Source organism: Oncorhynchus nerka, linkage group LG9a (assembly GCF_034236695.1).
Source record: "Oncorhynchus nerka isolate Pitt River linkage group LG9a, Oner_Uvic_2.0, whole genome shotgun sequence".
NCBI lineage: Eukaryota > Metazoa > Chordata > Actinopteri > Salmoniformes > Salmonidae > Oncorhynchus > Oncorhynchus nerka.
In genome coordinates this window covers 195,961-215,540 of record NC_088404.1, presented here as the reverse complement: position 1 = coordinate 215,540, position 19,580 = coordinate 195,961, and the positions used below count along the sequence as shown (strand labels likewise).

Below are 19,580 nucleotides of genomic sequence, written 5' to 3'. Positions count from 1 at the left end.
ACAATTTGAGACAGCAGACTTTGTGAAAATGTATATTTGTATCATTCTCAAAACTTTGGCCACGACTGTAAAATGAAGTACACACACAAAAATACAGTACTAGACCACAACAGATAAATACATATAGACATTACTAGACCACATCAGATAAAGACAGTACTAGACCACAACAGGTAAAGACAGTACTAGACCACAACAGATAAAGACAGTACTAGACCACATCAGATAAAGACAGTACTAGACCACAACAGATAAAGACAGTACTAGACCACATCAGATAAAGACAGTACTAGACCACAACAGATAAAGACAGTACTAGACCACAACAGATAAAGACAGTACTAGACCACAACAGATAAAGACAGTACTAGACCACATCAGATAAAGACAGTACTAGACCACAACAGGTAAAGACAGTACTAGACCACAACAGATAAGTACTAGACCACAACAGATAAAGACAGTACTAGACCACATCAGATAAAGACAGTACTAGACCACAACAGATAAAGACATTACTAGACCACATCAGATAAAGACAGTACTAGACCACAACAGATAAAGACATTACTAGACCACATCAGATAAAGACAGTACTAGACCACAACAGGTAAAGACAGTACTAGACCACAACAGATACAGACAGTATTAGACCACAACAGATACAGACAGTACTAGACCACAACAGATACAGACAGTACTAGACCACAACAGATAAAGACAGTATTAGACCACAACAGATACAGACAGTACTAGACCACAACAGATAAGACAGACAGTAGACAGATAAAGACAGTACAAGACCAAAACAGATAAAGACAGACAGACAGTACTAGACCACAACAGATAAAGACAGAAAGACAGTACTAGACCACAACAGATGAAGACAGTACTAGACCACAACAGGTAAAGACAGTACTAGACCACAACAGGTAAAGACAGTACTAGACCACATCAGATAAAGACAGTACTAGACCACAACAGATGAAGACAGTACTAGAGATACAGACAGTAGACCACAACGGTACTAGATAAACAGTATTAGACAGATAAAGAGGGTACTAGACCACAACAGATAAAGACAGTACTAGACCACAACAGATAAAGACAGTACTAGACCACAACAGATAAAGACAGAAAGACAGTACTAGACCACAACAGATAAAGACAGTACTAGACCACAACAGATAAAGACAGAAAGACAGTACTAGACCACAACAGATGAAGACAGTACTAGACCACAACAGATACAGACAGTATTAGACCACAACAGATACAGACAGTACTAGACCACAACATATAAAGACAGTTCTAGGCGACAACAGATAAAGACAGTAATAGACAACAACAGATAAAGACAGTACTAGACCACAACAGATAAAGACAGAAAGACAGTACTAGACCACAACAGATAAAGACAGAAATTATACTTGACTCTAGTCCTCTAGCTATAGAATAAAGCACACACTCAAACACACTTTTACCCAAACTGACATGTGTGTGTGCGTGTGTTTGTGTGTGTGTGTGTGTGCGTGTGTGTGTGTGTGTGTGTGTGTGTGTGTGTGTGTGTGTGTGTGTGTGTGTGTGTGTGTGTGTGTGCGTGCGTGTGTGTGTGTGTGTGTGTGTGTGTGTGTGTGTGTAGTTACTGTGAGAACGGGATCTATGAGCTGCAGCTCTACTGAGATGAGTGGAGTTATGCTGTCTGACATGTTCTTCCAGGACGACCAGCCACCTCCAGAGGTATTGTGTGTGTGTGTGTGTGTGTGTGTGTGTGTGTGTGTGTGTGTGTGTGTGTGTGTGTGTGTGTGTGTGTGTGTGTGTGTGTGGCGTGTGCATACCTGAGTGAGTGTATGTGCTTATCTGTCTGTCTGTCTGTCTGTCTGTCTGTCTGTCTGTCTGTCTGTCTGTCTGTCTGTCTGTCTGTCTGTCTGTCTGTCTGTCTGTCTGTCTGTCTGTCTGTCTGTGTAAAGCATGCATGAGTGAGTCTGTGTGTGTGTGTGTGTGTGTGTGTGTGTGTGTGTGTGTGTGTGTGTGTGTGTGTGTGTGTGTGTGTGTGTGTATTTAATATCTCTGCATGAACTAAAAGTATTATATATTAATATATACTATATTGTTAAAAGTAATACACATTTTATTATATTGTTAAAAGTAATATTGTTCAAAGTAGAATTTCTCGTACAATATAACTTTCTAGGTCCTGAGCTTTATATGTGTTTATGTGTCCAGAGCGCCGTGCGGCTACCTGTGTCCCCCTCTGAGGCGTGTTGGGTGTGAGGGAGGGGAGGAGGGTCTGGAGTGTTCTAGAACCTGTCAGAATCTGGACTTACCCTGTCTCAGTCTGGCCTGTATCCCCGGGTGTCTCTGTCCCAACGGCACGGTACGTACACTGACCCTAACCCCAACCCTAACCCCATGGCCCTAACCCCAACCCCAACCCCAACCCTGACCTTAACCCCAACCTGACCCTAACCCCAACCCTGACCCCACCTAGCCAAACCCCCTAACCCTAACCCCAACCCCAACTCTGACCGACAACCTCAATAACCTAAACCTAACCTGACCCCAAGCCAAACCCTAACCCCGACCCTAATCCCCGACCCTGATTAGGTGTTCAGGAGTCTTATGGCTTAGGGTAGAAGCTGTTTAGAAGCCTCTTGGACCTAGACTTGGCTCTCCGTTACCGCTTACTGTGAGGTAGCAGAGAGAACAGTCTATGACTAGGATGGCTGGAGCCTTTGACCATTTTTGGGGCCTTCCTCTGACACCGCCTGGTATAGAGGTCCTGGATGGCAGGAAGCTTTCCCCAGTGATGTACTGGACGTTCGCACTACCCTCTGTAGTGTCTTGCGGTCGGAGGCTGAGCAGTTGGCATACCATGCAGTGATAAAACCAGTCAGGATGTTCTTGAGGTGCAGCTGTAGAGCCTTTTGAGGATCTGAGGTCCCATGACAAATCTTTCACTGTCCTGAGGGGGAATATGTTTTGTTGTGCACTCTTCACGACTGTCTTAGTGTGTTTGGACCATGTTAGTTTGTTGGTGATGTGGATACCAAGGAACTTGAAGCTCTCAACCTGCTCCACTGTAGCAGCATCGATGAGAATGGGAGCGTGCTCGGTCCTCTTTTTCTGAAGTCCACAATCTTCTCCTTTGTCTGTCTAAATGCAATCTTCATGAGTGTAGAGGTCACAGAGAACAAACTAGCAGTACCCTGTCTTCTCCAAACGTTGTATTGATCCCACAGGTCAGAATGACAAGTATTAGAGAAATCCATGGACATATAGGAGCCTCTGGCTCCATCTGCTGGACAGTTTGGAGAAGACAGGTGGACTGCTAGTTCACATAGGAGCCTCTGTCTCCATCTGCTGGACAGTTTGGAGAAGACAGTTGGACTGCTAGTTCACATAGGAGCTTCTGTCTCCATCTGCCAGACAGTTCGGAGAAGACAGGGTACTGCTCGGTTGTTCTCTGTGACCTCAACACTCATGAAGATTGCATTTAGACAGAGGTTAAAGACCAGGTCTTGGCCCTAACCTTAACCCTGAATCTAACCTTTGCACCAGCTGTTACCTTAACCTTAAACTTGGCCCTAATTCGAACCCCTCCTTCACCTTAAACCTAACCCCAGCACCTAGCTACTAAGCCTTGCCTTTGATCCTTGCCCTAACCCTAACCCCAGCACCTACCCCAGCACCTAGAGGTTACTAAGACTTGGCTGTTTTCTTACCTCTCACATAACAACTTTTATAAAGATGTATCGCTAGGAGCAATAGAATTAGAGAACATGTGTCTCTGCATTGCCTGTCCTCTGAGGTAAACTTTCCTCTAACCTAACTCTGACTCTGAGCTCAAACCTGGCCCCAACACTATCCCCAAACCTGACCCTGAAATTGACACTCATTCAGAGGCTGTAGTGTAGTTAGTATGTGTTAATAATTCCATATCTGGCCATGTCTTATGACTTTAAATTCTTATTTCTTTTTACTTCATGTTTTCATTCCGTTATGATGGCGTGATACTTTGTGTAATGAACTATTTTGCTGTGTTCATAAGGGATGTTTCCATTCTAGGCAAGTGCCTATATCTAGATTGTTTCAGCTTCTATTGGCACTTTAGGTAGATAACTGTTAACCATATGCTAACCTACAATACAGGGTTTTTAGATCAGCGCCTGATCTTATTCTCAGGCGCTGGTGTCAAATAGGCATTCGGGGCTCCAATCAGGCAGAAAGTCCAACTGTAAATGTGTTTTATATGATTGAGTGCCTTGTTTGTCACAAACTCTAAAACAAAACTAGAATGCAGTCTTAAACGACATCTATACCACATTCAGAAGGATGACAGATCCACTGTGTTGTATGTTCACTTTAGAGCTCATAGTGGAGAACCTTAGAAATTTGGGTCTGGAGACCAATATAGGGTGGTCAAAAACTCAAACACAGAGGGCTGAGTAACAATGGATTATAACAGTAGAAACTATTGATCGTCTAGGCCTTACTGAGAAATACTAAGCCACCCAGTAATTTGTCACTAGGTCATGGTTTCCCAAACTGGGTCCTGGGGCAACCCCAAGGAACAAGTCTTGGTTATTGCCCTAGCACTACACAGCTGATTCAAATAATCAAAGCTTAATGAGGACGTGATTATTTGATTCAGCAGCACACAAACTCTGACCCTTAACCTGGTCCCCAGATTTTGGTCTGTACCCTGACCCTGGTCCCCAGAGTTTGGTCTGTACCCTTACCCTGGTCCCCAGAGGATGGTCTGTACCCTGACCCTGGTCCCCAGAGTTTGGTCTGTACCCTTATCCTGGTCCCCAGAGGTTGGTCTGTACTCTTACCCTGATCCCCAGAGTTTGGTCTGTACCCTGACCCTGGTCCCCAGAGTTTAGTCTGTACCCTTACACTGGTCCCCAGAGTTTGGTCTGTAACCTGACCCTAACCCTGGTCCCCAGAGTTTGGTCTGTAACCTGTCCCTTACCCTGGTCCCCAGAGTTTGGTCTGTACCCTGACCCTGGTCCCCAGAGTTTGGTCTGTACCCTGACCCTGGTCCCCAGAGTTTGGTCTGTACCCTTACCCTGGTCCACAGAGTTTGGTCTGTACCCTTACTCTGGTCCACTGAGTTTGGTCTGTATCCTGACCCTGGTCCCCAGAGGATGGTCTGTACCTGAGAGTTTGGTCTGTACCCTGACCCTGGTCCCCAGAGTTTGGTCTGTATCCTGACCCTGGTCGCCAGAGTTTGGACTGTACCCTGACCCTGGTCCCCAGAGGATGGTCTGTACCCTGACCCTGGTCCCCAGAGTTTGGTCTGTACCCTTACACTGGTCCCCAGAGTTTGGTCTGTACCCTGACCCTGGTCCCCAGAGTTTGGTCTGTACCCTTATCCTGGTCCCCAGAGTTTGGGCTGTACCCTGACCCTGGTCCCCAGAGTTTGGTCTGTACCCTTACCTGGTCCACAGAGTTTGGTCTGTACCCTGACCCTGGTCCCCAGAGTATGGTCTGTACCCTTGCCCTGGTCCCAGAGTTAGGTCTGTATCCTGACCCTGGTCCCCAGAGTTCGGTCTGTATCCTGACCCTGGTCCCCAGAGTTCGGTCTGTATCCTGACCCTGGTCCCCAGAGTTCGGTCTGTATCCTGACCCTGGTCGCCAGAGTATGATCTGTATCCTGACACTGGTCCCCAGAGTATGGTCTGTACCCTTGCCCTGGTCCCAGAGTTAGGTCTGTATCTTGACCCTGGTCCCCAGAGTTAGGTCTGTATCCTGACCCTGGTCCCCAGAGTTCGGTCTGTATCCTGACCCTGGTCGCCAGAGTTTGGTCTGTATCCTGACCCTGGTCGCCAGAGTTTGGTCTGTATCCTGACACTGGTCCCCAGAAATTGGTCTGGAACCTGACAATTGTCCCCAGACTTTGGTCTGTAGCCTGACCCTGGTCCCAGAGTTTGGTCTGTATCCTGAACCTGGTCCCCAGAATTTGTTCGGTACCCTGACCCTGGTACCCAGAGTTTGGAATGTAGCCTGACCCTGGTCCCAAGAATTTGGTCTGTACACCCCCAACCCTGGTCCCCAGAGTTTAGTCTGTATCCTGACCCTGGTCCTTAGAGTTTGGTGTGTATCCTGACCCTGGTCCCCAAAAATTGGTCTGGAACCTGACAATTGTCCCCAGACTTTGGTCTGTATCCTGGACCTGGTCCCCAGAATTTGTTCGGTACCCTGACCCTGGTACCCAGAGTTTGGACTGTAGCCTGACCCTGGTCCCAAGAATTTGTTATGTACACCCCCAAACCTGGTCCCCAGAGTTTGGTCTATATCCTGACCCTGGTACTCAGACTTTGATCTGTATCCGGACCCTGTTCACAAGAGTTTGGACTGTTCCCTGTCCATCGTCCCAGAGTTTGGTCTGTAACCTGACTTTGGTACCAGAGTTTGCTCTGTAACCTGACTTTGGTGCCAGACTTTGGTCTGTAACCTGACGATTACCCTGGTCCCCAGAGTTTGGTCTGTACCCTTACCCTGGTCCACAGAGTTTGGTCTGTACCCTTACCCTGGTCCAGAGAGTTTGGTCTGGACCCTTACCCTGGTCCCCAGAGTTTGGTCTGTATCCTGACCCTGGTCCCCAGAGTTTGGTCTGTATCCTGACCTTGACCCTGTTCCCCAGAGTTTGAACTGTATCCTGACCCTTGTCCCCAGAGTTTGGTCTGTACCAAAGTTTGGTCTGTAACCTGACCCTTACCATGGTCCCCAGAGTTTGGTCTGTACCTAGACCCTGGTCCCCAGAGTTTGGTCTGTGCCCTTATCCTGGTCCCCAGAGTTTGGTCTGTACCCATACCCTGGTCCACAGAGTTTGGACTGTACCCTTACCCTAGTCCCCAGAGTTTGGTCTGTATCCTGACCCTGGTCCCCAGAGTTTGGTCTGTACCCTGACCCTGGTCCCCAGAGTTTGGTCTGTACCCTTACCCTGGTCCACAGAGTTTGGTCTGTATCTGACCCTGGTCCTCAGAGTTTGGTCTGTATCTGACACCTGGTCCCCAGAGTTTGGTCTGGAACCTGACCCTGTCCCCAGAGTTTGGTCTGTATCCTGGACCCTGATCCCCAGAGTTTGGTCTGTACCCTGACCCTGGTACCCAGAGTTTGGTCTGTACCCACCCTGGTAGCCTGACCCTGGTCCCCAGAGTTTGGTCTGTACACCCTGGTCCCCAGACCAGAGTTTGGTCTGTGCCCTACCCTGGTCCCAGAGTTTGATCTGTATCCGGACCCTGTGTCCCCAGAGTTTGGACTGTTCCCTGTCCATCGTCCCCAGAGTTTGGTCTGTAACCTGACTTTGGTACCAGAGTTTGCTCTGTACCTGACTTTGGTCCCAGAGTCTGTACCCTTGGTCCCCAGAGTGGTCTGTACCCTTACCCTGGTCCCCAGAGTTTGGTCTGTATCCTGACCCTGGTCCCCAGAGTTTGGTCTGTACCCTTACCCTGGTCCCCAGAGTTTGGTCTGGACCCTTACCCTGGTCCCCAGAGTTTGACTGTCTGTACCCTACCCTGGTCCCCAGAGTTTGGTCTGTATCCCCCAGAGTTTGACCCTGTGGTCCCCAGAGTTTGAACTGACCCTGGTCGCCAGTCCTGACCCTTGGTCCCCAGAGTTTGGTCTGTACCAGAGTTTGGTCTGTAACCTGACCCTGGTCCCCAGAGTTTGGTCTGTACCTGACCCTGGTCCCCAGAGTTTGGTCTGTATCCTGACCTGGTCCCCAGAGTTGGTCTGTATCCTGACCCTGGTCCCCAGAGTTTGGTCTGTATCCTGGGTCCCAGAGTTTGGTCTGTACCCATACCCTGGTCCCCAGAGTTTGGTCTGTACCCTGACCCTGGTCCCCAGAGTTTGGTCTGTACCTGACCCTGGTCCCAGAGTTTGGTCTGTATCCTGACACTGGTCCCCAGAGTTTGGTCTGTACCCTGACCCTTGTCCCCAGAGTTTGGTCTGTATCCCTTAACCTGGTCCCCAGAATTTGTTCTGTACCCTGACCCTGGTACCCAGAGTTTGGTCTGTATCCTGACCCTGGTACCCTGGTCCCCAGAGTTTGGTCTTTTATGTGGTACTCAGACTTTGATCTGTACCCACCCTGTTCTACAGAGTTTGGTCTTGTTCCTGAATTTGGTACCCAGAGTTTGCTCTGTACCCTGGTCCAGAGAGTTTGGTCTGTACCCTGACCCTGGTCCCCAGAGTTTGGTCTGTATCCTGACCCTGGTCCCCAGAGTTTGGTCTGTACCCTTACCCTGGTCCCCAGAGTTTGGTCTGTATCCTGACCCTGGTCCCCAGAGTTTGGTCTGTAACCTGACCCCAGAGTTTGGTCTGTACCCTTGACCCTAGTCCCCAGAGTTTGATCTGTATCCCCTGGACCCTGGTCCACAGAGTTTGGTCTGTACCCTGACCCTGGTCCCAGAGTTTGGTCTGTATCCTGTACCCTTTGACCCTGTCCATTGTCCCCAGAGTTTGGTCTGTAACCTGACCCTGGTCCCCAGAGTTTGGTCTGTACCTGACCCTGGTCCCCAGAGTTTGGTCTGTACCCCTTACCCAGAGTTTGGTCTGTAGTCCCCAGAGTTTGGTCTGTACCCTGACCCTGGTCCCCAGAGTTTGGTCTGTACCCTGTTCCCCTGGTCCAGAGAGTTTGGTCTGTATCCTGACCCTGGTCCCCAGAGTTTGGTCTGTATCCTGACACTGGTCCCCAGAGTTTGGTCTGTATCCTACCCTGGTCCCCAGAGTTTGGTCTGTGCCCACCCTGGTTCCCTGGTCCACAGAGTTTGGACTGTACCTGACCCTGGTCCCCAGAGTTTGGTCTGTATCCTTTGGTCTGTTAACCATGGTCCCAGAGTTTGGTCTGTACCCTTACCCTGGTCCCCAGAGTTTGGTCCCTGGTGGTCCCAGAGTTTGGTCTGTACCCTTACCTGGTCCCCAGAGTTTGGTCTGTACCTACCCTTACCCAGAGTTGGTCTGTACCTGAAGAGTTTGGTCTGTACCCTTACCCTGGTCCCCAGAGTTTGGTCTGTACCCTGACCCTGGTCCCCAGAGTTTGGTCTGTATCCTGACCCTGGTCCTCAGAGTTTGGTCTGTATCCTGACCTGGTCCCCAGAGTTTGGTGTCTGTATCCTGACCCTGGTCCCAGAGTTTGGTCTGTAACCTGACCCGTGACACTGGTCCCCAGAGTTTGGTCTGTACCCTGACCCTGGTCCCAGAGTTTGGTCTGTATCCTGACCCTGGTCCCCAGAGTTTGATGGTGAGTTCCTGGGTCCCAGAGTTTGGTCTGTACCTGAACTGGTCCCAGAAATGACCCTGGTCCACAGAGTTTGTCTCTAACTGTACCCTGACAACCCTGGTCCCCAGAGTTTGGTCTGTAACCTGACCCTGGTCCTCAGAGTTTGGTCTGTATCCTGACACTGGTCCAGAGTTTGGTCTGTAACCTGACAATTGACCCTCTTCCCCAGAGTTTGGTCTGTAACCTGACCCCTGGTACCCAGAGTTTGGTCTGTATCCTGACCCTGGTACCCAGAGTTTGTTCACTTTGGACTGTACCCTGACAACCTGACTTTGGTACCAGAGTTTGGTCTGTAACCTGACTGAGACCATGGTTCCAGAGTTTAGATCTGACCCTGGGTCCCAAGAGTTTGGTCTGTACCCCCTGTTCCACAGAGTTTGGTCTTGTTCTGAATTTGGTCCCCAGAGTTTGGTCTGTAACCTGACCCTGGTCCACAGAGTTGGTCTGGTCTGTAACCTGACCCTGGTCCACAGAGTTTGGTCTGTATCCTGACCCTGGTCCCCAGAGTTTGGTCTGTACCCTTCCCCTAGTCCCCAGAGTTTGGTCTGTATCCTGACCCTGGACCCCAGAGTTTGGTCTGTAACCTGACTTTGGTCCCAGAGTTTGGTCTGTACCCTTCCCCTAGTCCCCAGAGTGTGGTCTCTATCCTGACCCTGGACCCCAGAGTGTGGTCTGTAACCTGACTTTGGTACCAGAGTTTGGTCTGTAACCTGACTTTGGTACCAGAGTTTGGTCTGTAACCTGACTTTGGTCCCAGAGTTTGGTCTGTACACTGACGATTACCCTGGTCCCCAGAGTTTGGTCTGTATCATGACCATCCCAGAGTTTGGTCTGTATCCTGACCCTTGTCCCCAGAATTTGGTCTGTAACCTGACCCTGGTCCCCAGAGTTTGGTCTGTATCCTGACCCTGGTTCCCAGACTTTGGTCTGTAACCTGCCTCTGGTTCCCAGAGTTTGGTCTGTATCCTGATTTTGGTCACCAAAGTTTGGTCTGTACCCTGACCCTGTTCCACAGACTTTGGTCTGGATCCTGACCCTGTTCACAAGAGTTTGGACTGTTCCCTGTCCCTTGTCCCAGAATTTGGTCTGTATCCTGACCCTGGTCCACAGAGTTAGGTCTGTATCCTGACCCTGGTCCCCAGAGTTTAGACTGTATCCTGACTTTGGTCCCAGAGTTTGGTCTGTAACTTGACGATTACCCTGGTCCCCAGAGTTTGTACTGTATCATGACCATTGTTCCCAGAGTTTGGTCTGTATCCTGAACCTGGTTCCCAGAGTTTGGTCTGTAACCTGCCCCAGGTTCCCAGAATTTGGTCTGTATCCTGACCCTTTCGTCCCCAGAGTTTGGTCTTGTACTTTGGTCAGAGTTTGGTCTGTAACCTGACCCTTTCCCCAGAGTTTGGTCTGTACCCAGAGTTTGGACTGTACCCTGACCCTGTCCCCAGAGTTGGTCTGGACCCTTGGTCCCCAGAGTTTGGTCTGTACCTGACCTGGTCCCCAGAGTTTGGTCTGTTGACCCTGACCCTGGTCCCCAGAGTTTGGTCTGTATCCTGACCCTGGTCCCCAGAGTTTGGTCTGTACCTGACCCTGGTCCCCAGAGTTTGGTCTGTACCCTTACCCTAGTCCCCAGAGTTTGGTCTGTACCCTGACCCTGGTCCCCCAGAGTTTGGTCTGTACCCTTCCCCTGGTCCCCAGAGTTTGGTCTGTATCCTGACCCTGGTCCCCCAGAGTTTGGTCTGTATCCTGACCTGGTCCTGTTCCCCAGAGTTTGGTCTGTACCCTGACCCTTACCCTGGACCCCAGAGTTTGGTCTGTATCCTGACCTGGTCCCCAGAGTTTGGTCTGTATCCTGACCCTGGTCCCCAGAGTTTGGTCTGTATCCTGACCCTGGTCCCCAGAGTTTGGTCTGTATCTGACCCCTGGTCCCCAGAGTTTGGTCTGTACCCTGACCCTGGTCCCCAGAGTTTGGTCTGTACCTTACCTGGTCCCCAGAGTTTGGTCTGTATCCTGACCCTGGTCCCCAGAGTTTGGTCTGTACCCTGACCCTGGTCCCAGAGTTTGGTCTGTACCCTGACCCTGGTCCCCAGAGTTTGGTCTGTACCCTGACCCTGGTCCCCAGAGTTTGGTCTGTAACCTGGTCCACTGAGTTTTGGTCTGTACCCTGGTCCCCAGAGTTTGGTCTGTATCCTGACCCTGGTCCCCAGAGTTTGGTCTGTAACCCTGGTAGCCAGAGTTTGGACTGTACCCTGACCCTGGTCCCCAGAGTTTGGTCTGTACCCTGACCCTGGTCCCCAGAGTTTGGTCTGTACCCTGACCCTGGTCCCCAGATTTAGTCTGTACCCTGACCCTGGTCCCCAGAGTTTGTCTGTATTATACTGGTCCCCAGAGTTTGGTCTGTACCACCCTGGTCCCCAGAGTTTGGTCTGTACCCTGACCTGGTCCACAGAGTATGGTCTCCCTGCCCTGGTCCCAGAGTTAGGTCTGTATCCTGACCCTGGTCCCCAGAGTTAGGTCTGTATCCTGACCCTGGTCCCCAGAGTTCGGTCTGTATCCTGACCCTGGTCGCCAGAGTTTGGTCTGTATCCTGACACTGGTCCCCAGAGTTTGGTCTGTACCCTGCCTGGTCCCCAGAGTTTGGTCTGGAACCTGACACTGGTCCCCAGACTTTGGTCTGTACCCTGACAATTGTCCCAGAGTTTGGTCTGTATCCTGAACCTGGTCCCCAGAATTTGTTCGGTACCCTGACCCTGGTACCCAGAGTTTGGAATGTAGCCTGACCCTGGTCCCAAGAATTTGGTCTGTACACCCCCAACCCTGGTCCCCAGAGTTTAGTCTGTATCCTGACCCTGGTCCTCAGAGTTTGGTGTGTATCCTGACACTGGTCCCCAGAAATTGGTCTGGAACCTGACAATTGTCCCCAGACTTTGGTCTGTATCCTGGACCTGGTCCCCAGAATTTGTTCGGTACCCTGACCCTGGTACCCAGAGTTTGGACTGTAGCCTGACCCTGGTCCCAAGAATTTGTTATGTACACCCCCAAACCTGGTCCCCAGAGTTTGGTCTATATCCTGACCCTGGTACTCAGACTTTGATCTGTATCCGGACCCTGTTCACAAGAGTTTGGACTGTTCCCTGTCCATCGTCCCAGAGTTTGGTCTGTAACCTGACTTTGGTACCAGAGTTTGCTCTGTAACCTGACTTTGGTGCCAGAGTTTGGTCTGTAACCTGACGATTACCCTGGTCCCCAGAGTTTGGTCTGTACCCTTACCCTGGTCCACAGAGTTTGGTCTGTACCCTTACCCTGGTCCAGAGAGTTTGGTCTGGACCCTTACCCTGGTCCCCAGAGTTTGGTCTGTATCCTGACCCTGGTCCCCAGAGTTTGGTCTGTATCCTGACCTTGACCCTGTTCCCCAGAGTTTGAACTGTATCCTGACCCTTGTCCCCAGAGTTTGGTCTGTACCAGAGTTTGGTCTGTAACCTGACCCTTACCATGGTCCCCAGAGTTTGGTCTGTACCTAGACCCTGGTCCCCAGAGTTTGGTCTGTGCCCTTATCCTGGTCCCCAGAGTTTGGTCTGTACCCATACCCTGGTCCACAGAGTTTGGACTGTACCCTTACCCTAGTCCCCAGAGTTTGGTCTGTACCCTGACCCTGGTCCCCAGAATTTGGTCTGTACCCTGACCTGGATCCCCAGAGTTTGGTCTGTATCCTGACCCTTGTCCCTAGAGTTTGGTCTGTACCCTTATCCTAGTCCCCAGAGTTTGTTCTGTACCCTGACCCTGGTCCCCAGAGTTTGGTCTGTAACCTGACCCTTAACCTGGTCCCCAGAGTTTGGTCTGTACCCTGACCCTGGTCCACAGAGTTTGGTCTGTACCTGGACCCTGGTCCCCAGAGTTTGGTCTGTACCCTTATCCTGGTCCCCAGAGTTTGGTCTGTACCCATACCCTGGTCCACAGAGTTTGGACTGTACCCGTACCCTAGTCCCCAGAGTTTGGTCTGTACCCTGACCCTGGTCCACAGAGTTTGGTCTGTACCCTGACCCTGGTCCACAGAGTTTGGTCTGTACCCTTACCCTGGTCTACAGAGTTTGGTCTGTATCCTGACCCTGGTCCGCAGAGTTTGGACTGTAACCTGACCCTGGTCCCCAGAGTTTGGTCTGTACCCTGACCCTGGTCCACAGAGTTTGTTCTGTACCCTTACCCTAGTCCCCAGAGTTTGGTCTGTACCCTGACCCTGGTACCCAGAGTTTGGACTGTAGCCTGACCCTGGTCCCAAGAATTTGTTATGTACACCCCCAAACCTGGTCCCCAGAGTTTGGTCTATATCCTGACCCTGGTACTCAGACTTTGATCTGTATCCCCCTGTTCAAAGAGTTTGGTCTGTTCCTGTCCATGGTCCCCAGAGTTTGGTCTGTAACCTGAAATTTGGTACCAGAGTTTGCTCTGTAACCTGACTTTGGTGCCAGAGTTTGGTCTGTACATTACCCTGGTCCCCAGAGTTTGGTCTGTACCTTAATGGTCCAGAGTTTGGTCTGTACCCTTACCCTGGTCCAGAGAGTTTGGTCTGGACCCTTACCCTGGTCCCCAGAGTTTGGTCTGTATCCTGACCCTGGTCCCCAGAGTTTGGTCTGTATCCTGACCTTACCCTGTTCCCAGAGTTTGAACTGTATCCTGACCCTGTCCCCAGAGTTTGGTCTGTACAGAGTTTGGTCTGTAACCTGACCCTTACCATGGTCCCCAGAGTTTGGTCTGTACCTGACCCTGGTCCCCAGAGTTTGGTCTGTGCCCTTATCCCTGTCCCCAGAGTTTGGTCTGTACCCTGACCCTGGTCCCAGAATTTGGTCTGTACCCTGACCTGGATCCCAGAGTTTGGTCTGTATCCTGACCCTTGTCCCAGAGTTTGGTCTGTACCCTTATCCTAGTCCCCAGAGTTTGTTCTGTACCTGACCCTGGTCCCAGAGTTTGGTCTGTAACCTGACAAATGGTCCCCAGAGTTTGGTCTGTACCCTGACCCTGGTCCACAGAGTTTGATCTGTTTGACCCTGGTCCCAGAGTTTGGTCTGTACCCTTATCCTGGTCCCCAGAGTTTGGTCTGTACCCATACCCTGGTCCAGAGAGTTTGTCTAGTCCCCAGAGTTTGGTCTGTACCCTGACCCTGGTCCACAGAGTTTGGTCTGTACCTGACCCTGGTCCACAGAGTTTGGTCTGTACCCCTTACCCTGGTCCACAGAGTTTGGTCTGTATCCTGACCTGGTCCGCAGAGTTTGGACTGTAACCTGACCCTTACCCTGGTCCCAGAGTTTTGGTATGTATACCCTGGTCCACAGAGTTTGGACTGTACCCTTACCCTGTCCCCAGAGTTTGGTCTGTTTGACCCTGGTCCCCAGAATTTGGTCTGTACCCTGCCCTGGATTCCCAGAGTTTGGTCTGTACCCTGACCCTTGTCCCCAGAGTTTGGTCTGTACCCTTACCCTAGTCCCCAGAGTTTGGTCTGTGACCCTGGTCCCCAGAGATTGGTCTGTTTGGTCAGAGTTTGGTCTGTACCCTGACACTGGTCCCCAGGTTTGGTGTGTATCCTGAACCTGGTCCCAGAGTTTGGTCTTTATACTGACCATGGTTCCAGATTTAGATCTGTACCCTTAACCTGGTCCCCAGAGTTTGGTGTGTATCCTGAACCTGGTCCCCAGAGTTTGGTCTGTACCTGACTCTGGTCCACTGCGTTTGGTCTGTACCCTGCCCTGGATTCCCAGAGTTTGGTCTGTACCCTGCCCTTGTCCCCAGAGTTTGGTCTGTACAACCCTAGTCCCCAGAGTTTGGTCTGTACCCTTACCCTGTCCCCAGAGATTGGTCTGTACCCTTACCCTGGTCCCCAGAGTTTGGTCTGTATACACTGGTCCCCAGAGTTTGGTGTGTATCCTGAACCTGGTCCCAGAGTTTGGTCTGTATCCTGACCCATGTCCCCAGAGTTGGGTCTGTAACCTGACGCTGGTTAGGAGTTTCGTCTGTACCAGAGTTTGGTCTGTAACCTGACATTGACCTGGTCCCAGACTTTGGTCTGTAACCTGACCCTGGTCCCAGAGTTTGGTCTGTATCCTGAACCTGGTACCTAGAATTTGTTCGGTACCCTGACAGACCAGAGTTTGGTCTTTATACTGACCATGGTTCCAGATTTAGATCTGTACCCTTACCCTGTTCCACAGAGTTTGGTCTTGTTCCTGAATTTGGTCCCCAGAGTTTGGTCTGTAACCTGACCCTGGTCCACAGAGTTGGGTCTGTAACCTGACCCTGGTCCACAGAGTTTGGTCTGTATCTGAACCTGGTACCCAGAATTTGTTTCCTGACACTGGTACCAGAGTTTGGTCTTTATACTGACCATGGTTCCAGATTTAGATCTGTACCCTTACCCTGTTCCACAGAGTTTGGTCTTGTTCCTGACTTTGGTCCACAGAGTTTGGTCTGTAACCTGACCCTTATCCTAGTCCCCAGAGTTTGTTCTGTACCCTGACCCTGGTCCCCAGAGTTTGGTCTGTAACCTGACCCTTAACCTGGTCCCCAGAGTTTGGTCTGTACCCTGACCCTGGTCCACAGAGTTTGGTCTGTACCTGGACCCTAGTCCCCAGAGTTTGGTCTGTACCCTGACCCTGGTCCAGAGTTTGGTCTGTACCCCCCTGGTCCCAGAGTTTGGTCTGTACCCTTACCCTGGTCCCCAGAGTTTGGTCTGTATCCTGACCCTGGTCCCCAGAGTTTGGTGTAACCTGACCCTGGTCCCCAGAGTTTGGTCTGTACCCTGACCCTGGTCCACAGAGTTTGGACTGTACCCTTACCCTAGTCCCCAGAGTTTGGTCTGTACCCTGACCCTGGTACCCAGAGTTTGGACTGTAGCCTGACCCTGGTCCCAAGTTTGTTATGTACACAAACCTGGTCCCCAGAGTTTGGTCTGTATCCTGACCCTGGTACCCAGAGTTTGTCTGTATCCGGACCCTGTCACAAGAGTTTGGGTTCCCTGTCCATCGTCCCAGAGTTTGGTCTGTAACCTGACTTTGGTACCAGAGTTTGCTCTGTAACCTGACTTTGGTGCCAGAGTTTGGTCTGTAACCTGACGATTACCCTGGTCCCCAGAGTTTGGTCTGTACCCTTACCCTGGTCCACAGAGTTTGGTCTGTACCCTTACCCTGGTCCAGAGATTTGGTCTGCCCTTACCCTTCCCCAGAGTTTGGTCTGTATCCTGACCCTGGTCCCCAGAGTTTGGTCTGTATCCTGACCTTGACCCTGTCCCCCAGAGTTTGAACTGTATCCTGACCCTTTCCCCAGAGTTTGGTCTGTACCAGAGTTTGGTCTGTAACCTGACCCTTACCATGGTCCCCAGAGTTTGGTCTGTACCCATACCCTGGTCCACAGAGTTTGGACTGTACCCTTACCCTAGTCCCCAGAGTTTGGTCTGTACCTGACCCTGGTCCCAGAATTTGGTCTGTACCTGACCTGGATCCCCAGAGTTTGGTCTGTATCCTGACCCTGTCCCTAGAGTTTGGTCTGTACCCTTATCCTAGTCCCCAGAGTTTGTTCTGTACCCTGACCCTGGTCCCCAGAGTTTGGTCTGTAACCTGACCCTTAACCTGGTCCCCAGAGTTTGGTCTGTACCCTGACCCTGGTCCACAGAGTTTGATCTGTACCTGGACCATGGTCCCCAGAGTTTGGTCTGTACCCTTATCCTGGTCCCCAGAGTTTGGTCTGTACCCATACCCTGGTCCAGAGAGTTTGGACTGTACCCGTACCCTAGTCCCCAGAGTTTGGTCTGTACCCTGACCCTGGTCCACAGAGTTTGGTCTGTACCCTGACCCTGGTCCACAGAGTTTGGTCTGTACCCTTACCCTGGTCCACAGAGTTTGGTCTGTATCCTGACCCTGGTCCGCAGAGTTTGGACTGTAACCTGACCCTTACCCTGGTCCCCAGAGTTTGGTCTGTACCCTGACCCTGGTCCACAGAGTTTGGACTGTACCCTTACCCTAGTCCCCAGAGTTTGGTCTGTACCCTGACCCTGGTCCGCAGAATTTGGTCTGTACCCTGCCCTGGATTCCCAGAGTTTGGTCTGTACCCTGACCCTTGTCCCCAGAGTTTGGTCTGTACCCTTACCCTAGTCCCCAGAGTTTGGTCTGTACCCTTACCCTGGTCCCCAGAGATTGGTCTGTACCCTTACCCTGGTCGCCAGAGTTTGGTCTGTACCCTGACACTGGTCCCCAGAGTTTGGTGTGTATCCTGAACCTGGTCCCAGAGTTTGGTCTTTATACTGACCATGGTTCCAGATTTAGATCTGTACCCTTAACCTGGTCCCCAGAGTTTGGTGTGTATCCTGAACCTGGTCCCCAGAGTTTGGTCTGTACCCTTACTCTGGTCCACTGCGTTTGGTCTGTACCCTGCCCTGGATTCCCAGAGTTTGGTCTGTACCCTGACCCTTGTCCCCAGAGTTTGGTCTGTACCCTTACCCTAGTCCCCAGAGTTTGGTCTGTACCCTTACCCTGGTCCCCAGAGATTGGTCTGTACCCTTACCCTGGTCGCCAGAGTTTGGTCTGTACCCTGACACTGGTCCCCAGAGTTTGGTGTGTATCCTGAACCTGGTCCCAGAGTTTGGTCTGTATCCTGACCCATGTCCCCAGAGTTGGGTCTGTATCCTGACCCTGGTCGCCAGAGTTTGGTCTGTATCCTGACACTGGTCCACAGAGTTGGGTCTGTAACCTGACGCTGGTCCACAGAGTTTGGTATTGTTCCTGAATTTGGTCCCCAGAGTTTGGTCTGTAACCTGACCCTGGTCCACAGAGTTGGGTCTGTAACCTGACGCTGGTCCAGAGAGTTTCGTCTGTACCAGAGTTTGGTCTGTAACCTGACATTGACCCTGGTCCCCAGACTTTGGTCTGTAACCTGACCCTGGTCCCAGAGTTTGGTCTGTATCCTGAACCTGGTACCCAGAATTTGTTCGGTACCCTGACACTGGTACCAGAGTTTGGTCTTTATACTGACCATGGTTCCAGATTTAGATCTGTACCCTTACCCTGTTCCACAGAGTTTGGTCTTGTTCCTGAATTTGGTCCCCAGATTTTGGTCTGTAACCTGACCCTGGTCCACAGAGTTGGGTCTGTAACCTGACCCTGGTCCACAGAGTTTGGTCTGTATCCTGAACCTGGCACCCAGAATTTGTTCGGTACCCTGACACTGGTACCAGAGTTTGGTCTTTATACTGACCATGGTTCCAGATTTAGATCTGTACCCTTACCCTGTTCCACAGAGTTTGGTCTTGTTCCTGACTTTGGTCCACAGAGTTTGGTCTGTAACCTGACCCTTACCCTGGTCGCCAGAGTTTGGACTGTATCCTGACCCTTGTCCCCAGAGTTTGGTCTGTACCAGAGTTTGGTCTGTAACCTGACATTGACCCTGGTCCACAGAGTTGGGTCTGTAACCTGACGCTGGTCCACAGAGTTTGGTATTGTTCCTGAATTTGGTCCCCAGACTTTGGTCTGTAACCTGACCCTGGTCCCAGAGTTGGGTCTGTATCCTGACCCGGATCCCCAGAGTTTGGTCTGTATCCTGACCCTGGTCCCCAGAGTTTGGTCTGTACCCTTCCCCTAGTCCCCAGAGTTTGGTCTGTATCCTGACCCTGGATCCCAGAGTTTGGTCTGTATCCTGACCCTGGTCCCAGAGTTGGGTCTGTATCCTGACCCTGGTCCCCAGAGTTTGGTCTGTACCCTTACCCTGGACCCCAGAGTTTGGTCTGTATCCTGACCCTGGACCCCAGAGTTTGGTCTGTATCCTGACCCTGGTCCCCAGAGTTTGGTCTGTATCCTGACCCTGGTCCCCAGAGTTTGGTCTGTACCCTTACCCTAGTCCCCAGAGTTTGGTCTGTATCCTGACCCTGGACCCCAGAGTTTGGTCTGTAACCTGACTTTGGTCCCAGAGCTTGGTCTGTCTCCTGACCCTGGTCCCCAGAGTTAGGTCTGTTACTTGACGCTGGTCCCCAGAGTGTGGTCTGTAACTTTGGTACCAGAGTTTGGTCTGTAACCTGACTTTGGTCCCAGACTTTGGTCTGTAACCTGACGATTACCCTCGTCCCCAGAGTTTGACTGTATCATGACCATTGTCCCCAGAATTTGGCCTGTAACCTGCCTCTGGTTCCCAGAGTTTGGTCTGTATCCTGACCCTGATCCCCATAGTTTGGTCGGTAACCTGACCCTTACACTGGTCCCCAAAGTTTGGTCTGTATCCTGACCTTGACCCTGTTCCACAGAGTTTGGACTGTATCCTG

At 51.1% G+C, this 19,580-nt stretch overlaps 1 protein-coding gene across 1 annotated transcript in view; it reads left to right on the top strand.

Moving 5' to 3' along the window:
- The window catches only part of vwf (von Willebrand factor), a 174,424-nt gene that overhangs the window by 24,161 nt on the left and 130,683 nt on the right, over positions 1-19,580 (top strand). Inside the window, 3 exon segments of the mRNA XM_065022171.1 lie at positions 1,643-1,655; positions 1,657-1,751; positions 2,227-2,377. Of these exon segments, the coding sequence (XP_064878243.1) occupies positions 1,643-1,655; positions 1,657-1,751; positions 2,227-2,377 (259 nt within the window).